This window comes from Hyperolius riggenbachi, chromosome 7 (assembly GCF_040937935.1).
Source record: "Hyperolius riggenbachi isolate aHypRig1 chromosome 7, aHypRig1.pri, whole genome shotgun sequence".
Lineage (NCBI taxonomy): Eukaryota > Metazoa > Chordata > Amphibia > Anura > Hyperoliidae > Hyperolius > Hyperolius riggenbachi.
In genome coordinates, this window is record NC_090652.1 from 175354241 (window position 1) to 175379269 (window position 25029).

Genomic DNA, 25029 nt, shown 5'->3' on the forward strand with positions numbered 1-25029 from the left:
GAAAAGACAGTAAAAAGAATAATCTAACTCTTACTTTCGACTTCACCCCAATGTCAGGAAGGTTGACCCAAATCATAAAGAAGAATTGGGGGGTAGTGACGAGAGATCCGGCCCTTCAGAAGGTGTTCCCGGATCCCCCCAGGGTTGTGTTTAGAAGGGCCCCCACTTTGGGGGACACGCTAATCCGGAGCGAATACCGTTCACCCCCCATTCAGAATTGGCTGTCGAACAACCGCCCGAAGGGCAATCACAGGTGCGGTCATTACGACTTCTGTGCAAACATGTGGGAGGGCACCAATTACCGTCTGGGAGGGCTACAGTGGAAAGTCAGGGCCTTTATCACTTGTCAGACCAAGTTTGTTTCCTATGTAGTGTTCTGCCCCTGCCTCTTCTATTATGTTGGGAAGACAACTCGCCCCCTCAAGGAGAGGGTGGGCGAGCATTTCAAATCGATTAAATCAGGTAAAGGCAGTCCCAGGCTGATTGAACATGTGAGAGAGGCCCACGGTGGGAGAGCAAGGTGTCTAAGATTTGCGGGCCTCCTACATGTTGCCCCGTCAAGGAGAGGGGGTGACCGCGATCGAGAACTAATTAGACGGGAATCACGGGTCATCTTGCGCTCCGAAGCCATGGGCCCTTTGGGCCTGAACGACAGATTAGAGCTGGCGTGCTTTCTTGAGCCTTAAGGCCCTTGGTGCCCCACTCCCTGTAGTATACCTCAGACTTTTCTCCTGTGGTTGTTGTCCCTTGGGGTCTTTTGGTCCTGTCTCTCCTTAGCCTTTCTCCTTCCCTGGGTGCGTTTGGGAGTGGTGACCCGATAGTCCATCACTGGGTGTGGGTAGATGTGCACCTAAAATGGGGTGGTTGGCTGATCGTACGAGCAACACACAGGCACCAAAAATAAGATGCAAAAACATGATGCAATATGCATCGGAATAATGGTCCCCAATAGGTGGGCCTGCATAGATCCAGTAGGATCTAGCAAAATGTATAATGGGTAGCAATTCATTTGCCCCGTTCCTTACATGCCTGGTGCGGCCCGGCGCGAGCAGCCAGCCACGGGGACGAAATCATCCACCTTTAGGTTAATCGGGGGGCCTAGGGCCTATGGTACCCCTGAGATCTAGGGACTAATAAAGTCCTTTCCTGCACACAACAGGTGATATGATGTTGAGACGTGGCTCCCCCGAAGTGCCATTGGGGGACCACCTCCCAAACTATGAGGGATCTTTTCTCAATCCCGCCTCTTTCCCTTTCTTCCTTTTCCTATTCTGTTGATTTTCCGTCCGTACTTCTTAAATACTTACCTGAGGGGACAGAGGATGTCCCCACAACAATGGGATGTGGGGCCTGTTTCCCTTCATCTCAAGTAAGAAGCACCTTCTTGGCGTAGCAATAGTTCCCTTCATTTTGTTCATAAGGACATGATAGAGACAAGGGTAAATATAACCCACAAGGTCTCTGGGTTTTGCACAGCCCTCCCAGTCTTTTTAATGGGGTTTTTTCAGGTTTGGGGGTCCCCAAATGGGGTGTTCTTATCAGATTTAGTGTATAAATAAATACTTCAGAGATAGAATAAGCGAACAAAATGTAACATTCTCAGGTAAATGGTGTGGATATATGCTAATTTGCACAGAGCACGGCGATACGCCTTTGTTTTAGGTATATTTGAAAGACTTTTTATGAGGCACCAATGGTTAATGTAACACTTATACGATGTTGAATGTAAAAAAGTTTTTGAACTCACAGTCACAGACACAGCATGTTATGGACATTATGTCCCCTCTAGATGCACTGCACAGCGCCCACCTGATCTATGACACTGACGTAGGTCTTTCGCCGTTGAACGGCGAAGCTCCGCCCCCTCACCCCTGACCTTTCTCTGTTATCACTCTACACCAATGAGACGGCACCGGAGGCGTGGACGGAAGGTCCTATACAGGAAGCTCTCCGGCGCCGTCTCTTCACGGACACGCATGTGAGCAAGCGCCCGAGCGGCGTGAAACGGCTGTAGTGCCGTCCGAATCTTCCCCTGGTCACCTCTCCCTTCTTCACCGCCACAACTTCCAGCATACAGGTTTGACGAACCCTTTTTTTCACGCATGTCAATGATGTTTACTTCTGGCTGAGCATGGAATAAATCTTTGGAACTGCTTATGAGACAGGTGCACAGTATCTTCCTTTTACATGTACTGATTCTGTTGTGGTGCCCTGCACAAACATTACTTGCTGCACATCTCGTAACTCTTCCTGCATGCCCTAATGAAGTTGTCTGCTCAATGTCAAGGTGAAAGTGGTACACATTGTACGTGATGCAAAGCGCCCTCTGAAGCAAGGCCACCAACCCCTAAATTCAAGCATATGAGTGCCAGACCTTAAGTTTTTCTGCTATACTGTAAAATCAAAATATATAGCAGTAGGGCCAGGACTCCTCCACTATTCATACTGCTATGGTTGCCTCCAGCATATATCCCATTGATAAAGGACATTTCGAAACGCCGCATCTGGGTAATGCAGCGGTGATCGTGCCTTGCTCTTACTGTTTGCTGTTCTGGACTTTGCAATGGACATTTTATGCATAGCTTTTGCTACTAGCCACTAGCCAGCAATACCTGTTAAAGCTACAGCAGGTTTTTCCTATTACCTCCTGCGCTCATTTCAATATGTATTGGTTGCTTATACCCTTGCTGTGCTTATAGATGCTGCTGAGCTATGTGTAGATTGTATATATTTCTCTATGTGTTGTATACTTCTTTTTCTGACTGATTAGTCAGTTCAGGTTTCTCTAATACACTTTTTGGCATCTAACTGCCATGCTGTGCGGGTTTTGTATATATTTTGATATTCTGGTTGTTACACAGCACCCAACTAATGGTTATGCTAATTTATTGCAATCTAGTAATATGGTGTGAATCCTTATTTGTCTCCATTGATAAACTAAAATGCACCATAAACAGAATGGAATAAAATCCTCTCCTGATCTGGAACCTCCTCAACATCCCCCTTCTGTCCACTGCTTGTCCTTTCTACTGGACTGGGGATTGAAGCGTCTCACTCTAAATTATCTGAGAGGACGATGAGAGAACTGAAGCTTGTTACCTAATACTGACTCATGGTCTGTAAGATAATTTGTTGAAAGAGAATTTTTGCCAGACCTGAATGTAATTTTGTAGCCTGACTGCCACTGGAACATACTCATTGCTTTGACTGAGGTTTTTAGGGGTATTATTGGTTTGATGATAAAAAGGAATCCTTTTGCTTTACTAGCTTTTTGTCCCTGCCATTTTTTCCAATTGTTTATTTTGGTTAGCTTTACTAAAAATAAATAAATAAATAAATTATTTTTGGGTGCATTTTCTATGTAGTTTTTGGTGCATTTTCTATGTAGTAGGTCTTTTTTCCCTTCATATCCTCTTTTTTAGAGCTTCTTCTAATGCAGACCCAAACAGTAAATTTCCCTCATCAAAGTTAACTTTTGTTGGTCAGGTCCTTGTCCCAACTTTTAACCACAAAAAAAGTCTAGTAGTATTAATCAATCCCATAGCGTGGGCTGAAATTCTCACTAGATGCACCCAAAAGGAATTTCGTGGCCAGAGAAAGAGTGGAAGTAGACTCTAAGAAGTACCTGTTTTAATGTGATTTTTCAATTCTTGCAGCCAGGCAATTTTTTGGGTCTGAGTTTCTTCATTCATAGTAAATCAAATCCACCATAGTTTTGTGTATGGGAAAGTTAACCCTCAGATAATTGTTGTTCCGAATACATGTGAGCTTAGGAACATTAGTTTGTATGCTAAGAGTACTACAAATAAAATCTAACAACTCCTCTGCGTGTTCTGGAATAAATTTACATTTCCCTTTGCTCGTAGGAGGAGCAAAGTACGGAGCTGCGGTATGGAGCAGAAAGTGGTGTTTAAATTGCATCACGTGCTTCCTGTCCCTTGACTAGGCTAAGCAGTCTCCTGGTATCTGTCGTGGAGGAACATATAACTTCAGAAGGTATTTAATATTTTTAAAAACAATGTTACAAAATAGTATCTTCTTAAATATTAAAACTTTAAATATGTAATACTTATCCAAAGTTATTGTTTACTACAAAAAAAATATAAAAAAAGCATACAAAAAATATCCATAGTAATTTGATGGTAATAGAAATGTAAAATGTACTTTACCTTTGGCCATCTACTGTACAAACTGAAACACCCCAGAGATCTGGACTAAATTTTGACAGCTGAGGAATGTAATCTGCAACCTGTAAAAAAAAAAAAAATTATTGATATATATATATATATATATATATATATATATATATAGATAGATAGATAGATAGATAGATAGATAGATAGATAGATAGATAGATAGATAGATAGATAGATAGATAGATATATAGATATATATAGATAGATATATAGATATATATAGATAGATATAGATATATGTATAGATATAGATATAGATATATATATATATATAGATAGATAGATAGATAGATAGATAGATATATAGATAGAGAGAGAGAGAGAGAGAAAGAGAGAGAGAGAGACCCATATATATATATATATATATACAAACACATATATATACAAACTGCAATTTCGCATAAAAACACCATAAAACGTGTGAAAGCTTAAATTACTAAATTTCAAATTGTGATCCTTCACTCCTGGCACAATGCAGCGGTCAGATGTGGACCACGACTCTTGTAATTGGGCACTTTCTGAATCACCTGATTGAGATCTCGGTTCATCTTCTGAAATTAAAAGGACATTGTAGCAAAAATATGTGGTTGCCTTTTTTCCTTATAAAACTTTGCCAATTCCAAGGTTATCCTGCTGATCCCACGTCTCTAATACCTTTAGCCATTGCACCAGAACGAGTATGAACATCAGGTGCTGTGACTTAAAGGGAACCAGAGGTGGGGATTTTAACTAAAAAGAACAATGCTACCTGATTCAGGGGGGCCCGGTTGGTTCAGGTAGCTGTAATCCTCACCGCACCTGCGGCTTGCAATGGCTCACTTTCATTTTCGTGACCCCTGGGGTCACAACGCTGAAAGCTCCTCTGTGTGTGTCTCACACAAAGAGGAGTGCAGGGAAGCAGCAGTACAGAGACCGAGCAGCCCAATAGCAGCTGGGGAAGGGCTTCAGGAAAGCCCCCAGTGGGCGTTTAGCAGGGAATACCTCTCCTCCCTTCTCCGCAAGATGTAGACATGCTGCATGTCAGCAATTTTGGGTGCGATACGGCGGAGCTGGGGGAGCAGAGAGTGGCGGTTGGGGGGGGGGGCGGGGTCGAGGCAGAGGCATATCATGCCGCAGGGAGCATGCCTCTTTGTCCCATCTGCCCTCTCCCCTGCTCCGCCTCGGGTACACTTTCAGTCTTGCTATATGAGCTTGATGCTTGTTTCAGATGTTCGATTAAGACACCACTGCACCCAAAACTATCAGCATGGCTGCCAGGTAACAGTCATTCTCTAAAAGGAAATACATATGAGAGCCTCTATATCACTCTTACTACAGTGTCTCTTTAAATAGAACTTGAAGTGAGAGGCACACGGAGATTGCCATATTTTTTTCCTTTTAAACAATTCCAACTGCCTGGCAGCCCTGCTGATCTATTTGGCTACAGTAGTGTCTGAAGCACAAACCTGAAACAAGCATGCAGCCTATCTAGTCAAATCTGACAATGTCAGAAACTCCTGATCTGCTGCATGCTTATTCATGGACTATGGCTAAAAGTATTATAGGAAAAGGATCAGCAGGTTAGCCAGGCAACTGATATTGCTGAAAAGGAAATAAATATGGCAGCCTCCATATCACTCTCATTTCAGGTGTCCTTTAAGCTGGTGTAATGTAAGCTTTGTGAAGACATTTTAAAAGTGATTTAACTACTTGCCGACCATGTCACACCGATGAGCGTGGCGGCGGCCCCAGGACCGCCTTACGCCGATTGGCCTGTTTTGAAGGAGATTGTGCAAGCCTGCTTGAGTGGCAGAGCTACGCCTTCGGTCTCCCATCGGCGACCGCTGTTAGGAGACTGTTAGAGGGCGAAACCGCCGTCTTTTAACAGGGTACAGTGCTGCGATCTATGGAATGTTATCTTTCCTTCTCTGTGAAGTGAGCAGGAACATCACCAGAACTCCCCAGTGCACTGGGGCCAAAATCTGTATGACATTACAGCTTAGGTTAAGCATCACCAGGAGGATGGAGCTACATACCACAATACAACATATAACGCTACCACTATACAACATATAACGCTAAAGGATGGGGTTTTTTTGCACGTCATGGAAGATATTTTCACATTAGGGTCTTTGGCTGGATTGCTAAGAGCCACACATGGAAGTAATCTCTCACTAGTAATAGTTGCACTCAAGAATGCTTACCCATAAAGAGCCTCCATTATAGCGGTTCTTTCCATATAGTTCTTCCCATTAACATGAACCCCCAGAACCCCAGTACAGAGCCCCCTGATAATCAGTTTGAGAAAAGGAATATATTTCTCATGGGAAAGGGGGTATCAGCTACTGATTGGGATAAAGTTCAATTCTTGGTTATGGTTTCTCTTTAGGGTCACGTGGGCAGACTACAATCACAAATTCAGTTGTAATCCAGTACCTAGACATATAGACAACAGAAACAGCCATTTGACCTCTTTGCAGGCTTATATGTCAGAAATTGCACAAAAGGTGGATCAGCGCAACACCAGGCCGCCTCCGAATGGCCTCCAATCAGGGTTGCGCTGAGCCCCCCCAGGAACTACAAACGCACCTTGAACCCAAACAGAAGCTCTACATATACACCAAAAGCATGACTGTTAAGTGGGAGCAGCTGACCAAAAACAAATTAAATTAGTACATGGCAAGGAAATGAGCAGCGCTACTTAAAAACAGACTAGTGCCTACCTGCAAAAGAGTGCAAGCCCCACTTGTGGGGTCGAATACACACCGAGCATACACTAGGCCAGGCACTAGTCTGTTTTTAAGTAGCGCTGCTCATTTCCTTGCTATGTACTAATTTAATTTGTTTTTGGTCAGCTGCTCCCACTGAACAGCCATGCTTTTGGTGTATATGCAGAGCTTCTGTTTGGGTTCAAGGTGCGTTTGTAGTCCCTGGGGGGGCTCAGCGTATCTCTGATTGGAGGCCAATCGGAGGCGGCCTGGTGTTGCGCTGATCCACCTTTTGCGCAATTTTCGATTTTTCAATTTTACTTGGTAGCGCACCCAGGTTATGCATATACATAGGTTAGGATTTAGTTAGTGTTAGGTCCCTCCCATGGAGGATTGACTTCTTCGCAGTGGGAGGGACGAGTACCTAATAGGTTGCATGCAAGCTGTTACAGGAAACCAACATCCTCCAGTGGTAGACAGGTCATGTGTATGCTCGGTGTGTATTCGACCCCACAAGTGGGGCTTGCACTCTTTTGCAGGTAGGTACTAGTCTGTTTTTAAGTAGCGCTGCTCATTTCCTTGCTATGTACTAATTTTATATGTCAGAAAGCCCTTAGCAGGCCCTATCACTAAAATTTTCAAACTAATAAAAGATACAAAGATGGCAACGAAGATGAAAATTAATGGTCATTACCTTTCCACCAGATAATTTTTTGGCATTTTCAAAGAGTTCATCAAGGTGTGACGTAAAAGACATGAAATCTGGAATGACAAATTTTCTTCGGAATGCTTGGGTCAGCAAAACGATGTTGCTTTGCACACATCTAAATATGATAGAGAGGGAGAAAGAAATAGAAAAAAAAGAAATTGCTTTAAAGAGATTTTTGCGCCCATTATCTACATAATAAAGATGGATTGTATTCTGCACAAAGGTGTGAAAAATGCAACCAAAAGAAAATGTAAGTATTTGTGACTCATACCAAGCATGCATTTACTGAAAATAGTAAAAGAAAACTGGTATCAGAACAAAAGCAGGATGGGTACACTACTCGGTTTACCCAAAGACCCCCCCCCCTGGTGGTGCCTAATCCAAAGACCCACCCCCCCTGCTGGTGGGGCCTAACCCTAAGACACCCCACCTCCCGGTGGTGCTTACACCCTGAGACTCTCCTGGTGGTGGTCCTGGCTCCATAAAGAACCCCGAAGGGCACCTGATCTTAATCCCCCGTTTTGTTTGTGTGTAATAAATTAATATATGATTGTTTATGGATTTATTTAACATAGAATAAAAAAAAAAGATAATTGAGGTCAAAATATGAAAATAAACTTATTTTTATATAGGAGTTTAAGTAGGTTTGTTGAAAAACAATAATTTGTAACATAGGTGAGAATAGCGGAAGCTGCTCGTGGTGCAAAAAGTTGAAATGTAAACAATTTTTTTATGGGAACAGTTTTATAAACAATTATACAGTTTAAAGGGGAACTATGGCAAAATTACTGCTTATAATATAATTTCGGATAAAATATGTGCAATTGTAGCAATGCAATGTTTAAGACTTGAATTGTGCCTGAATAAAAGCCAGCTACAAAATTACTTTCTCCTGATCCGTGATGGAGTAACGTCAGCAGAGAAACCTATAGTTACATAGTTATTTGGGTTGAAAAAAGACATACGTCCATCGAGTTCAACCAGAGAACAAAGTACAACACCAGCCTGCTCCCTCACATCTCCCTGTTGATCCAGAGTAAGGCGAAAAAAACCCTTACAAGGCATTGTCCAATCAGCCTCAAAAGGGAAAAAATTCCTTCCCGACTCCAGATGGCAATCAGATAAAATCCCTGGATCAACATAATTTGGCATTACCTAGTAATTGTAGCCATGGATGTCTTTCAATGCAAGGAAAACATCTAAGCCCCCTTTAAATGCAGGTATAGAATTTGCCATAACTACTTCTTGTGGCAATGCATTCCACATCTTAATCACTCTTACTGTAAAGAACCCTTTCCTAAATAAATGGCTAAAACGTTTTTCCTCCATGCGCAGATCATGTCCTCTAGTCCTTTGAGAAGGCCTAGGGACAAAAAGCTCATCCACCAAACTTTTATATTGCCGTCTGATGTATTTATACATGTTAATTAGATCCCCTCTAAGGCGTCTTTTCTCTAGACTAAATAAACCCAGTTTATCTAACCTTTCTTGGTAAGTGAAACCTTCCATCCCACGTATCAATTTTGTTGCTCGTCTCTGTACCTGCTCTAAAACTGCAATATCTTTCCTGTAATGTGGTGCCCAGAACTGAATTCCATATTCCAGATGTGGCCTTAATAGAGAGTTAAACAGGGGCAATATCATGCTAGCATCTCAAGTTTTTATTTCCCTTTTAATGCATCCCAAAATTTTCATTAGGGGCAGGAGAATTTGCAAACTATAGCCAGGCTGTGGCAGGAAAGGGAAACTAATCTGAAAGATATTCAGTCGTGGTGCCTGAAGGTGGGGAGGGGTATGGGTGAAGGGGTGTGTATGGAGTGGGTATGGGGGAGCGCTTTGTTGAGGGGGAAGGACTTACCAGCACAGAGTCAAGTAATCACTTGGCACCTCTGTGCTGGCCATGTGTAATTGATTAACTTTAAATAGGGAAGAGAAGAGGTGATGAGTGACGTAGGTGGACCGGGGTGGATGGGAGGCTATGATTGGGCTGGTTAAACAATGTGACCAATGGAGAGGAGGTGTGCGGAGATGGGTGGATGGCTCCACATGCGTACTAAGCGTCGCATTGAGCTAGATCTGTGAGCGATGTTGATGGTGGGGTGGAGATGACGTGGCCGCTGGATGAAATGCGCATGTGCGGGCCGCCCGAGCGTGTGGAGGGTTGTGCGGAGTGAGTCAGATACTGTACTCACTTCCGCATCCACAGTGGACATGTTGATTAAGGGAAGGAGGGAGGTGGATTGAGTGGGAAGTGGCCCTAAATGAAAAAAATCAGAGATAAAAATGGAGATAAAAATTACAGCAATAGTTAAAAATAGAAATAACCGTTAAAAAAGGACTTGTGATCTTTTCTGTTTCTAACAGCATTATTACATAGTTTGTAAATGCAATGGACAATTAGACACGTTATGTCGCCAGGGAAAATATAAGCAGAGCACTGCTGACACCTGCTGGTGTAAAAAGGGAAATACACAAGAAGTCTTTAGCATGTGATTGACAACAGTGCTATGGCTGAAGGTAAAGAATCAACATACAGGCGTGTAGATTATTTTGTTAAATAAAAGATGGCGGATTTGAAACAATGTGTGAATAAACATAAAAACGGTATTCAAACAGTATTGGCCATAATCAAAGTATGTCTGTGTCTAAATGATTTAATAAATACATTATAAGAAAAACATAAAAACGATTGTATGTACTAGTAATTGAAACATCCTAAAATGAATAAAAGCTTAATGTTACCCATGGCGCTCATCTATGAAGCGTCACGTGTGTATGGATAATATCGCTCGACTAATAAAAAATCAGAAAGAGGACGATTTAAAATGATAAGCAATGACTGAAGGGATAATTGGTTAGTAGATTTTCTCCAGCTGTTCGTTGAGACCACCAGGAGTTAGGGATTTCAAGATCTGAATCCAAAACATTTCTCGTGATTTTAAGAGCTCAAAAGAGTTGGACCGGTTGTGTGGGATGGTTTCTATCAGTGTAATATGAAAGAGTTCTGGATTGTTGTCGTGATGGTTCGTGAAGTGACGTGATACGCTGTGGAGGGGGTATTTGTTGAGTATGTTCCTTTTATGCTGTCCTATTCTGCATCTTGCGGGTTGGGTGGTTCTGCCCACATACTCGAGCTGGCATGGGCATGAGATAACGTAAATTATATATTTTGATTCACAGGTGATACGGTATCTAATCTGGTATTCTATGTTAGTGACCTCAGATCGGAATGCTGCTGTCTGGTGGATGAATTTGCAAGCTAGACACCTTTTGTGGTTGCAAGCATAGGAACCCTGTGGCGAACTAGTGGAAATGAGGGTGGGGTCTGTATGGGGTGTGCGCAATTTGCTGGGGGCTAACAGGCCCCGAAGGTTAGGGGCGCGTCTATAGGTGACCGTTTGTTTGGGAGTGAGGATGGTTCGGAGGTGGAGATCTCGTAATAGGATTATCCACCTTTTAAGATATTGCGAATAGATGAGTGTTGAGCTCCGTACTTCGTGATAAATCAGGGTGTGTCATTGGTTTGGGAGTCGGTTGTGGGGGGTTTTGTACTTTGGCTTTTTGATGTGCGTCTTTTAGTAATTTTTTCGGGTATTTACGGTCTGTAAATTTCTTAGTTAGAACTTTAGATTGGGTCTTGTATACCTGTATGTCTGTGCAATTGCAAAAGATTCTCTTGTATTGACTATATGGAGTATTCTTGGTCCAGGGGCGATGGTGGAAACTGTGGTAGTGTATATAGTTGTTAGCCTCTACGGGTTTAAAAAAAAGTCTGTGTATAGAACAAGGTCCAGAAATTTAATGGAGCTGGGGTCATGGTGGAAGGTGAGCTGTAGACCTGCTGGGTTTGTGTTGAGGAAATCGACAAAGGACGGAATTAAATCAATGGGACCTTTCCATATAAAAATTAGGTCATCAATATAACGTTTGTAGAAGATGATATTATTGAAAAAAGGGTTATTGTTATACATTTTAATCTGTTCTAAGTAGCCCATTGCCAGATTTGCATAAAAAGGGGAGAAAGAGCTTCCCATTGAAACCCCACTAACTTGTTGGTACACGTTATCATGAAATGTAAAGATATTATTATGGAGAATAAATTTGGTACAGTGTAGCAGAAAAGACTGTTGTGTTTTAGGCATATGAGCATTAGATTGAAGGTAGTATTGTAAGGCAGTGAGTCCAAATTCATGTGGTATGTTGGTGTAAAGGGAAGTCACGTCACAGGTTAGCCAAATATAGTCGTCTTGCCAAGGTGTGGATTGTAGGAACCTGATGAGATGTTGTGAATCTTTTATATATGATATACCTCTAGACTCAAAAGATTTGAGCAGGATACCACTGAAAAAAAACTTTAAAAACTCAACCGTGACAGATTAGCCTATGCAGAACATAGGGAACGGGAACGTAAACCACGTCCTACACCCACCCCAGCGGCCCCACCAGCACTTAACACATTTCCAGCCATACCCCCACCTCCACTCATGAGCCTCTCCATACCCAGACCAACTCCTATCCAATATCCACACCTTTTCCACCTCCTCCCCTCACCTTTACCGTCCCAAAAGTCCACCCATCACACCCACCACACACCCTCACCCCTGCACCTATCAATAACAAATTTTCTATAGCAACACGACCACCTCACAATTTCAACTACACAAAACCCATCCCAGACAAAAACACAACCAAATCACAACGTTCCACACGTCTTATGTCCTGTCCAAACTCCGGGAAAATCCTTAAAATCCACCCCCCATCACCAAAAGCCCACGTACTGGAGCTGACCAAAGCAAATACAACACCATGGCTCTTTCCTCTACATCCAGTTTCAATTTTAAAAAATGGGTCATTTGCGAGGCCCCTTTAGAGGGACCCCCTCGGATGGCAGTCCCTCCCCCCTTTCCCTCAACGGGAAACAAAACCCCAACCCATCCCTAAATGACTTGAGGTTATCCCAAATTAGCACCTATACCTCCGACCTCAACTCTACAGCATCACCAAGTCCACCAACTATACCACCCAGCCTCTTAGATTCTAACCCCTTAACCATGAATTCCCAACAAACCACCAACAACAAAAAAAGTCTAGAATCCACCAACCCTGCCCCAACAGATGGTGCTCAAAACCTAACCATGTCTTCATCTTTTTTAGAATTGCCAGCCTCCCTATCACAAAACCTCCTGTCCACCCAACTACCCAGCCCCATCTCAGCCCGCACCGTCATGCAGCCACTCAGGAAAACGAAACGCCCATTATCAGACACAGAAAACGAGGATGCCAAGGGAAAAGAAAAAAGCTAGCCGTTCCTATCCCCGACAACTCCAGCCCTATTCAAACCAGCAGTAAAAGTAGTATCTTTAATCTATCCAGCCACATTCTGACAAAACAAGAGTCCAACCTTCTAGAAAAAGGCTTGTCCTTCTGTCCTACCAATAAGTCTGATCTGTTTGAACTGTTTAGTGATTTAAATACCTACATCCGGAAACTCACCTTGAAACGACACTTTGCCATAAAAAAAAACTTAACGCAACACCTCGCACAGACCCCCCCAACCTGATCATCACAAATAATGACTCCCTCCCCATAGTCTCAGCATCCCCAACAGAAATTGAAACAGAAAATTTTATTAACACTAACCTCAAAGGCCGATAAAGGTTCTACCCTACAGCCTCCAAGGGCAACTTCATTGAAACATTTTATTCCTTAGTCCTTAATGATTTACAAGAATTACTCACCACTGATATAATCCCCCCCCCCCCCCCCCCTGTCCAACCTCACACCACCAGAAAAAACATCCCTCAAAACCCTACGTAACAATGCTAAAATTACCATTAAACTCGCTGACAAGGGGGGAGGGATTGTCATCCTTAACAAAACTGATTATCTAGAAGAATCCACACGGCTACTGAGTGATTCCAAGCATTACACCCTACTTGATACAGACCCCACTATAGAACTCAACAAAACCCTAAACATTTTTATTAACGATGCCCTACTCAACAATATCATCACCAAAAATGAAAGGAATTTTATCATTAACCATCATCCCAAAACCCCATTCTTCTACTACCTGCCCAAGATACACAAAAACATCCACAAACCTCCAGGAAGACCCATCATCTCGGGAATAGACTGTCACCAGCAATTTATCCAGTGGCTGGATGGTGTAATGGTTAAGGGCTCTGCCTCTGACATGGGAGACCAGGGTTCGAATCTTGGCTCTGCCTATTCAGAAAGCCAGCACCTATTCAGTAGGAGACCTTTGGCAAGTCTCCCTAACACTGCTACTGCCTATAGAGCGCGTCCTAGTGGCTGCAGCTCTGGCGCTTTGAGTCCGCCAGGAGAAAAGCGCGATATAAATGTTCTGTGTTTGTTTGTTTGTTTGTTATCCAGGTTCATAGACACACACATACAAATTCACGTTCAATCCCTTCCCTCATATATCAAAGATTCACAACATCTCATCAGGTTCCTACAATCCACACCTTGGCAAGACGACTATATTTGGCTAACCTGTGACGTGACTTCCCTTTACACCAACATACCACATGAATTTGGACTCTCTGCCTTACAATACTACCTTCAATCTAATGCTCATATGCCTAAAACACAACAGTCTTTTCTGCTACACTGTACCGAATTTATTCTCCATAATGATATCTTTACATTTTGTGATAACGTGTACCAACAAGTCAGCGGGGTTTCAATGGGAAGCTCTTTCTCCCCTTCTTATGCAAATCTGGCAATGGGCTACTTAGAACAGATTAAAATGTATAACAATAACCCTTTTTTCAATAATATCTTCTACAAACGTTATATTGATTACCTAATTTTTATATGGAAAGGTCCCATTGATTTAATTCCGTCCTTTGTCGATTTCCTCAACACAAACTATGTAATAAACCCAGCAGGTCTACAGTTCACATTCCACCATGACCCCAGCTCCATTGAATTTCTGGACCTTGTTCTATACACAGACTCATCCCGTATATTAACCAAAACTTTTTTTAAACCCGTAGACGCTAACAACTATATATACTACCACAGTTTTCACCATCGCCCCTGGACCAAGAATACTCCATATAGTCAATACAAGAGAATCTTTTGCAATTGCACAGACATACAGGTATACAAGACCCAATCTAAAGTTCTAACTAAGAAATTTACAGACCGCAAATACCCGAAAAAATTACTAAAAGACGCACATCAAAAAGCCAAAGTACAAAACCCCCCACAACCGACTCCCAAACCAATGACACACCCTGATTTATCACTTAGTACAGAGCTCAACACTCATCTATTCGCAATATCTTAAATAAAAGGAGACTTTAAGAAGGCCAACCTCCGCCAAGAGCTCCCACGCTTTCATCAACACATCGCCTGCCCCACTAGGAACGCAAACACTCTCGACCACTGCTACACGGTCTTGAGAGACGCTTGCAAAGCCACCCCATGGGCAGCTCTAAGCTCATCCGATCACTGTCTCATCCACCTGATACCTACCTACAGGAGGCGCCTAGAAACTGCTAAACCAGTCCTTAAAACAACCAAGGTGTGGTCAAACGAGGCCAAGCTGCAACTTCAAGCCTGCTTTGACTGCACGGACTGGAAGGCTCTGGAAACTCCAAACCTAGATGAGTGGGCTGACAACGTGAGCTCGTACATCAGTTTCTGCGAGGACTCCTGTATACCAAAGAAACCGCACAAAGTCTATCCGAACGACAAACCTTGGTTCTCCAAGAAACTCCGGCAACTGCGCAGAAGCAAGGAAGATGCACACAAGTCTGGGAACCATGAGGAATACAGGAAGGCAAGGAACATCCTAGACAAGGAATTGAGAATCGCAAAAAAAGGCTACGCAGACAAGCTGGAGCAGGACCTCTCCTCAAATGACGCACAGGCCGTTTGGCGGGGGCTCAAAGCAGCCACCAACTACAAGCTCCCCCCAAAATGCAGCCCCCAGCGCCAAACTGGCGGAAAAACTCAGCGGCTTCTACTGCAGGTTCGAGGAGCAGGAGGCTCCGGCGGGGCTTCCAAAACTACAGGTCCCCTTCACTCCACCCCATGTCTCAGCACCACCATGTCAAAACTCGACCCCCCTGGCTGTAAGTGAGACAGATGTGGCATGCCACCTATCTAAACTAAATGCCAGAAAAGCCTCAGGCCCGGATGGGGTGTCGCCGGCCTGCCTGAAAGCTTGCGCACAGCAGCTTGCTCCCATCCTTTCCTCCATCCTCAACAAGTCTCTTCAGAGTGGCAAAGTACCAACATGCTTCAAGAGGTCCACCATCATTCCTGTCCCCAAAAAACAGGGTGCCTCAGACCTTAACAACTTCAGGCCTGTCGCACTCACATCGGTCATAATGAAAACTTTTGAGAAAGCAGTCCTGCCCCTCCTTAAACACAAAACTGAAGCCCAGCTAGACCCGTATCAATTTGCTTACAGGGCAAATAGGTCAACCGACGATGCCATTAACATCTGTCTGGAACTTGTCAACAATCACCTTGACAAACCAAACTCATACGCCAGGGTCCTCCTCCTCGACTTCAGCTCGGCGTTTAACACCATTAGCCCCCATATAATACAAGAGAATCTGGCTGAGCTCGGGGTCCACCCCACTCTTCAACTGTGGATCAAAGACTTTCTTACAAACAGATCTCAGGTTGTCAAGCTGGGCTCCACCTCCTCGCAACCAAAGACCACCAACACAGGGGCCCCTCAAGGCTGCGTCTTGTCACCATTCCTGTTCTCCCTGTACACAAACAATTGCAGATCCTCGGCAAATTCTGTCAAGGTAATAAAATTTGCTGATGACACCACCATAGTCGGCCTGATCTCCAACAATGACGAGCAGGAATACCGCCGGCAGGTGGACAGGATTTGCCACTGGTGCAGGGAGAACAAGCTGGTCCTCAACAATGCAAAAACCGTTGAGGTTATCATTGACTTTAGGAAGCACGCCTCCACCCCGCCTCCACTGCACATTGGAGGAGCGGTGGTGGAAAGAGTGCCCTGTGTACGCCTTCTGGGCACCACCATCTCCAATAACCTGAAGTGGAAGGCAAACACTGTCTCCACCCAGAGGAAAGCCCAGCAGAGGCTCTACTTCCTCCGCCAACTGAGGAAGTTCGGCATGTCCCAAAAACTCCTGAGGAACTTCTATACCGCAACCATTGAATCTGTCCTCTACTCCTCCATCCTTGTCTGGTATGCTGGCTCCACCGATAGCGACAGACGCAAACTACAGAGGGTCATCAGGTCAGCGGAAAGGATCATCGGAAACCAACTTCCTGCCCTGGACTCCCTCTATAAGGCCAGACTACGCTCCAGAGCACTGAAGATTGCAAACGATCCCTCCCACCCTGGCCACCAGTTTTTCAGTCAGCTCCCTGTGGGGCGGAGGTATCGGTCCATCGCTACAAAGACCATGAGACACAAAAACAGCTTCTTCCCCTCAGCGGTAAATTTGCTGAACGCGATAAACTCTGCTCATGCTCTCCCCCCTTAGGCTGCCCCTGCTCCTCCATGCTGACTTTAGGCATGTAACTCACCCGGTTATGTAAAACAGCGGTTTATGGTTATGTTTAGGTGATGAAGTGAGGGAAATTGTGGTTTATTGTTATGTTTATCGGGTTTATGGTTATGTTTGTGCAATGAAATGTGGTGTACTATGTTCTATGTCCTGATGTCTCTTATGTCTATGTATACGCTCTGCATCTGTTGTGCCAAGCCAAATTCCGGGCACGACCCAGTCGTGCTTGGCGAAATAAAAGCGATTCTGATTCTGAAATAAAAGGTGGGAAATCCTATTACAAGATCCCCACCTCCGATCCATCCTCACTCCCAAACCAGCAGTCACCTAAAGACGCGCCCCTAACCTTCGGGGCCTGTTAGCCCCCAGCAAATTGCGCACACCCCATACAGACCCCACCCTCATTTCCACTAGTTCGCCACAGGGTTCCTATGCTTGCAACCACAAAAGGTGTCTAGCTTGCAAATTCATCCACCAGACAGCAGCATTCCGATCTCAGGTCACTAACATAGAATACCAGATTAGATACCGTATCACCTGTGAATCAAAATATATAATTTACGTTATCTCATGCCCATGCCAGCTCGAGTATGTGGGCAGAACCACCCAACCCGCAAGATGCAGAATAGGACAGCATAAAAGGAACATACTCAACAAATACCCCCTCCACAGCGTATCACGTCACTTCACTAACCATCACGACAACAATCCAGAACTCTTTCGTATTACACTGATAGAAACCATCCCACACAACCGGTCCAACTCTTTTGAGCTCTTAAAATCACGAGAAATGTTTTGGATTCAGATCTTGAAATCCCTAACTCCTGGTGGTCTCAACGAACAGCTGGAGAAAATCTACTAACCAATTATCCCTTCAGTCATTGCTTATCATTTTAAATCGTCCTCTCTCTGATTTTTTATTAGTCGAACGAAATTATCCATACACACGTGACGCTTCATAGATGAGCGCCATGGGTAACATTAAGCTTTTATTCATTTTAGGATGTTTCAATTACTAGTACACACAATCGTTTTTATGTTTTTCTTATAATGTATTTATTAAATCATTTAGACACAGACATACTTTGATTATGGCCAATACTGTTTGAATACCGTTTTTATATGTTTTTATGTTTATTCACACATTGTTTCAAATCCGCCATCTTTTATTTAACAAAATAATCTACACGCCTGTATGTTGATTCTTTACCTTCAGCCATAGCACTGTTGTCAATCACATACTAAAGACTTCTTGTGTATTTCCCTTTTTACACCAGCAGGTGTCAGCAGTGCTCTGCTTATATTTTCCCTGGCGACATAACGTGTCTAATTGTCCATTGCATTTACAAAACTATGTAATAATGCTGTAAGAAACAGAAAAGATCACGAGTCCTTTTTAAACGGTTATTTTTATTTTTAACTATTGCTGTAATCTTTATCTCCATTTTTATCTCTGATTTTTTCATTTAGGGCCACTTCCCACTCAATCCACCTCCCTCCTTCCCTTAATCAACATGTCCACTGCGGATGCGGGAGTACAGTATCTGACTCACTCCGCACAACCCTTCACACGCTCGGGCGGCCCGCACATGCGCATTTCATCCAGCGGCCACGTCATCTCCACCCCACCATCCACATCGCTCACAGATCTAGCTCAATGCGACGCTTAGTACGCATGTGGAGCCGTCCACCTATCTCCGCACACCACCTCTCCATTGGTCACATTGTTTAACCAGCCCAATCATCCACCCCGGTCCACCTACGTCACTCATCACCTCTTCTCTTCCCTATTTAAAGTTAATCAATTACACATGGCCAGCACAGAGGTGCCAAGCGATTACTTGACTCTGTGCTGGTATGTCCTTCCCCCTCAACAAAACGCTCCCCCATACCCACTCGTTACACACCCCTTCACCCATACCCCTCCCCACCTTCAGGCACCACGACTGAATATCTTTCAGATTAGTTTCCCTTTCCTGCCACAGCCTGGCTATAGTTTGCAAATTCCCCTGCCCCTAATGAAACACACTCCTATTTATTCCATTATACATTTTGCATGTAGACAAAAGGGCATACTTATGAGCATTTCTTCTTATGGTATAAAGGCAAAAAAAACTATTTCCCACATATATAGACATGTTCATGTAAATTGTGTGCACAGAACATGTTTTATTATCTAACCTCAATTTCACATATGAATATGTTACTTTCACTGTTAAATACATGTATGTAGTGATTTTCCATGTTGTTCACATGATACCAGTCACATGACCAGATACCGACTTCATTAGTCATATGTTTCTATACCACAATATTGTTATACAATTATGCCACACACGGTGATCTGATTGTTGTCGTTTATCTCTGTCATTTTTCAGTGTATCACTCCTGTTATTTATTGCCTGATGAAGCGGGACCTTGCCTGCGAAATGCGTTGCAACTGTTCTTGGGAGTATATGAATAAATTGTGTAATACTTTTATCCGACAGTACATGTGTGTTTGGGGTTGGCTGGTCCACCACCGCAGCCCGAACATTTATAACTTTTTAGTGACTTATCCTACTGGCGCCTCTGTACATCTCCGCGCATCTAGAAGTCCACCCGTGGTGGAAGGGTGACTTACCCTTTGTTTTCCTCCTATCCACAGAGAGCGACGTCTTATTCCTGAGTGGGGACAGGCTTGTTCTCCCCACCTGCCTCTTCAGTGGTTGCCTTGGAGGTACATTATAATACTTATGCTTCACATTACTCCCCCCCCCCCCCCCTCCCTTCTAATACATACTACACTATATTGGGCTCTCGGTCTTCTACCTTTTATATTTGAGTCAAGTAACTGTCCTGTAGTGATGCCATAAATCTGCTGCTTTTACCAGAATGGGTAGCCTCAAAACTCCAGTCAATGTCTGGAAAGTTGAAGTCACCCATAACTATGACCTCATTTTTACTTGCAGCTTTTTCAATCTGCTGTAGTAATTGCAGTTCTGCAGCTTCATGAATATGTGGTGGCCTGTAGCATACCCCAATAAGCAATTGGCAACCTTTATTTCCACCATGAATATTTACCCAAACGGACTCCACACCTTCACAATCTTCCTCCATCTCATCGTTCAGGACAGCTGTAAAAGAATTCTTAGCAAAGAGACAAACCCCTCCACCTTTTTTCCCTGTTCTATCCTTCCTAAACACATTGTATCCCTCTAAATTTGCTATCCAGTCACAGCTTTCATCCATCCATGTCTCGGTTATTCCCACAATGTCATAGCCTTTGTCAATCAGATTTAACTGTAGTTTGTCCATTTTATTTGTAGGGCTCCTAGCATTGGTTACCATGCACTTTATATGTTTATAGTAGCAAAGAAAATAGTCTCATATTTTTATTTTCAGGTATATAGTGTTTTTTATAACATTGCATCATTTTCTAATATTTGCAGTTTACACACTACTCAGCATTCTAAATGATTTTACAGAGCAAGCTACTGAACTTTTGAACTGCCCTCTGCAGAGAAAAAGAAAATACAATGACTGACAGTTGAGATAACAAGCTTCAGAAAACTTTGAAAGTCGTGGAGCACAGCGACTCTTTTGCATAGATAACAACTGGAGTTTCTTAACTCTTCCTGTATTGGAAACAATATTAGACCTATATCTCTGTTCCCAATTTTTTTTATCGTAGCTTTACTACACATACAAATCTTTTTTTTTCGCTTCAATGTAAAAGGTCTATTTTACTTTACAATCAGTTGATTTGACTATTTAGCTGCTGGGGGGGGGGAGGTATAGGGTCCAGCAACGTTTTAACTATGTTTTGGTATTCAATAAAATATAAATGTTTTTTATGATAATCAACTCTTTTTGATAATCCTTGGTGTGCATACCCCACATTCTGTACCTTTCTCATTGTTTGGCACCTTTTTATAAAGCGGGCTTTATAAGAGTGGCAATACAATGTTAAAAAGCAGAGAAGAAAAAAAGCAATTTGTTTGCATCTATATTTGAAATTTACTACAACAGTAAAAAAAAAAGAGGACACATACTTTTTGAAGAGCTCTTTGTCCAGCATCACACCATCAGACGTAGTCTGAAGAGACAGTCTTAACATATCCATGCATTCTTTTAGCCTTGGGTCAGAAGTGCGCAGTCCAGTAGACTTCAATGCCTGCAAACAATGTATAGAACTTTATTATATTATTTCTCTTTTCAGCATGCCCCTATTAGTATATTTTCAACATTTAAAAAGACTCCAGTGCAAGGTAAGTAAAACTATAAGGAGGCAGCATGGTAGCACAATGATTGCTCTCTCGCCCCAGTCCCAGGTTCCTTATAATTATGCACGCTCAGCAACAAGGGACATCAGGGCAGCATAGGATCCTGAAGCTCCCTATTCTTGATTTCATTTTGTACCCGAGCTACGGCTAGGGTACACTATAACCCTTACACTGCCATTTAATTTTTAAAAAAGCTACACACCAGTGCTAGTTAGATTTGTGTTGTGGTTATTAAATGTCTTGCCCACATCTACATACTATAATCAGTAGGGATGTAATTGAGAATTATGCTAATTATTATGATACAAGATTATGCTAATTATTATGAAAACTCTTGCAGTGAAAGCATTTGATTGGCTCATTTTCAAGCTACACAGAGTTTTAGTAACATTTGCATAATCCTGCATTTTTTTCCTCTGGAGGGTAATTAACCTGCTGAGCGGTCTGGACGAGCTCAGCTCGTCCAACACCGCCAGAGGCTGCCGCTCAGGCCCTGCTGGGCCGATTTCCACCAAATAAAAAGCAGCACACGCAGCCGGCACTTTGCCAGCCGCGTGTGCTGCCTGATCGCCGCTGCAGCGCGGCGATCCGCCGCGTGCAGCGGCGAAAGAGGGTCCCCCCAGCCGCCCGAGCCCAGCGTAGCCGGAACAAACAGTTCCGGCCAGCGCTAAGGGCTGGATCGGAGGTGGCTGACGTCAGGACGTCGGCTGACGTCCATGGCGACGAGGGAAGCGAAACACGGAGGGCCGCTCATTGCGGCCTTCCGTGTTATTTCTTGCCGCCGGAGGCGATCGGAAGATCGCCTCCGGAGCGCCCTCTAGTGGGCTTTCATGCAGCCAACTTTCAGTTGGCTGCATGAAATAGTTTTTTTTTTATTTAAAAAAAACCCTCCCGCAGCTACCCTGGCGATTTAATCAGAACGCCATGATATTCCGTATACAGGGAAACAAAAGAAGTGATGATGATATCCTCTCAGGTGTGCCACAACACCTACATAGACTTTATACTAATAAAAAGGATATATGTAGCAAAAAAACTGAAGAAACTTTAAGAGTTTATATGCAAAAATACAAAAGATTTTTATTGAAGACAACACTTGTGCAAAAATATTTATAAAAAGTATCCATTAGGGAACATTTTCCATAGCAGAGAATGGCAAAAATGCATCAGTTGTTAACATCAAGATTAGTGCAGTTGTGCAAATTGAGGCGACAACGTTGACTTGTTTCAGGATAGACCCTTCATCAGGCCTCCACAAATAGAGACAAATCTGTATAGTTAACATGTTAACTAAACATCTGGACAACATCAAGCCAGGTATAACCACTCATCCAATTTTCAGACACAGGAACCGCACAAGGCAGGAGCTGGAGAGGAATGGCGGGTAATTAAATGATTACTATTCTTAGTGTACAAAGCGCCAACATATTCCATGGCGCTATACAAAGTAAGAAACAAACATGGGGTGCAAAATACAGACAATAGTATACACCAATATACAAAATATAGAATTGGTACAAAATACAGAATTGGTAAAAAATACAGAATTGTTAACACTAACAAAAGTACCGTATATACTCGCATACAAGCCGAATTTTTGACCCCCAAAAAGGGGGTCAAAAGTTGGGGGGTCGGCTTGTATGCGAGTCTTCCCTGGTGGTCTAGTGGTCTAGTGGTGGGTGGTCCGCGCCCCGCTCCCCCCGCGGCCGCCGCTGCTATTACCTGCTTAGGCAGCGGCCGCTTCCTAATCCGCGTTCCCCTTCTGAAACTTTCTCAGAGTGTATCACAGCAGCGCGCCCGGCGCTGCTGCTGTGACGATGCAGGGGGCAGGAAAGAGCGGTTCCCTTGGTAACGGCGATACAGATCGCCGCTATAGGGAGCCGCGCTCTTTCCTGCCCCCTGCATCGTCACAGCAGCAGCGCCGGGCGCGTTGCTGTGATACACTCTGAGAAAGTTTCAGAAGGGGAACGCGGATTAGGAAGCGGCCGCTGCCTAAGCAGGTAATAGCAGCGGCGGCCGCGGGGAGCTGGGGGGGAGCACTACCTACCTATGCTGGGCACTATACTGGCTAAACTGGGCACTATACTGGCTAAACTGGGCACTATACTAGCTAAACTGGGCACTATACTGGTTAAACTGGGCACTATACTGGCTAAACTGGGCACTATACTGGCTAAACTGGGCACTTTACTGGCTAAACTGGGCACTTTACTGGCTAAACTGGGCACTTTACTGGCTAAACTGGGCACTATACTAGCTAAACTGGGCACTATACTGGCTAAACTGGGCACTATACTGGGCACTTTACTAGCCATACTGGGGCACTATACTAGCTAAACTGGGCACTATACTGGCTAAACTGGGCACTATACTGGCTAAACTGGGCACTTTACTAGCCATACTGGGGCACTATACTAGCTAAACTGGGCACTATACTGGCTAAACTGGGCACTATACTGGCTAAACTGGGCACTATACTAGCTAAACTGAGGCACTACCTACCCATACTGGGCGCTATACTGGGCACTATACTGGCTATACTGGGCACTATACTGGCTATACTGGGCACTATACTAGCTATACTGGACACTACCTACCTATACTGGGCACTATACTAGCTATACTGGGACACACTGGGGGCTGCACCAATCCAGCATTTCCTACCCCCGGCTTATATGGGGGTCAATCATTTTTCCCTGTTTTTTCAGGGAAAAGTTGGGGGGTCGGCTTATATGCGTGTCGGCTTATATGCAAGTATATACGGTAATATTAGAAATAAAGTGCATAACAAATTCCAAGACACAAAAGAGTGAGAGAGCCCTGCCATTTGCGAGCTTACAATCTAAAGGCATGTGTGGAATCATTTAACCTGGATAGAGCCAAAGAATATATGTTGGGGTATGTTTTAGTAGTGGTACTTGGGTGTAAATTAGGAAGGGTAAAATTTTGAGAAAAAGGGTACATAAATTTATAATTTTATAAATTTATGTCCATTTTTTTCTTATACAATTCTTGGAAAAACACTATTAGCCAAAGAAAGCCTAGGTTGTCACAAATCCACACACACACACACACCTGTTGACTGCTTTCAATGTCACCTTTACATCCTTGAGTTAAATGCAGGGGTTTTGTCATTCTGCATATGGGCCCTGGCACCTAGAATAAATGTGCTCACAATAAGCAGTGTGTGCTGTTGTCAAATGCAGCCCTCATTCTCTCTTCAGAATTATACAATAATTGTTATGCTGTTTGCCTGTTCATGCTCATATCTCATATACAGGTCTATCATCTCCAACTTTTTATTATTTACAGCTTAATGGTTTATATCTGCTGTTAGGTGATGTACCGCTCAGTTCCGCTTATTCACTTATATTTTATATTGCTCCCCTGTGGTCCTGCCCCCCCCCCCCCCCCCCTACTATATGTACTTTCAGATTTGAGTGTCTGTTGTGATTGTGATTCTCTGGTAGTTTGTGTGGGATTGAGTGCTGACAGGTGAACAGGTACACAGCTATTTCTTGTCATTTGGTTTTCTGATCTATGTTTTAGGTTACAAGGTCCTCCCCGTGATGGTAGGGCAGGGTGGGTTATTTTGTTTTTAGGTGTTTATAGACTCCTTATTTCGCTGTATTACAT

The 25029-nt window shown here is 43.5% G+C and overlaps 1 protein-coding gene across 2 annotated transcripts in view; it reads right to left on the reverse strand.

Annotated features, from left to right (window-relative positions):
• The window catches only part of GLS (glutaminase), a 752941-nt gene that overhangs the window by 641840 nt on the left and 86072 nt on the right, over nucleotides 1-25029 (reverse strand). For both annotated transcript variants that reach the window (XM_068244915.1, XM_068244916.1), the window contains exons 3-5: nucleotides 21163-21284; nucleotides 7578-7707; nucleotides 4170-4249 (exon numbers count right to left, since the gene is read on the reverse strand). In XM_068244915.1, the coding sequence (XP_068101016.1) occupies nucleotides 4170-4249; nucleotides 7578-7707; nucleotides 21163-21284 (332 nt within the window). The remainder of the gene's footprint in view (nucleotides 1-4169; nucleotides 4250-7577; nucleotides 7708-21162; nucleotides 21285-25029) is intronic.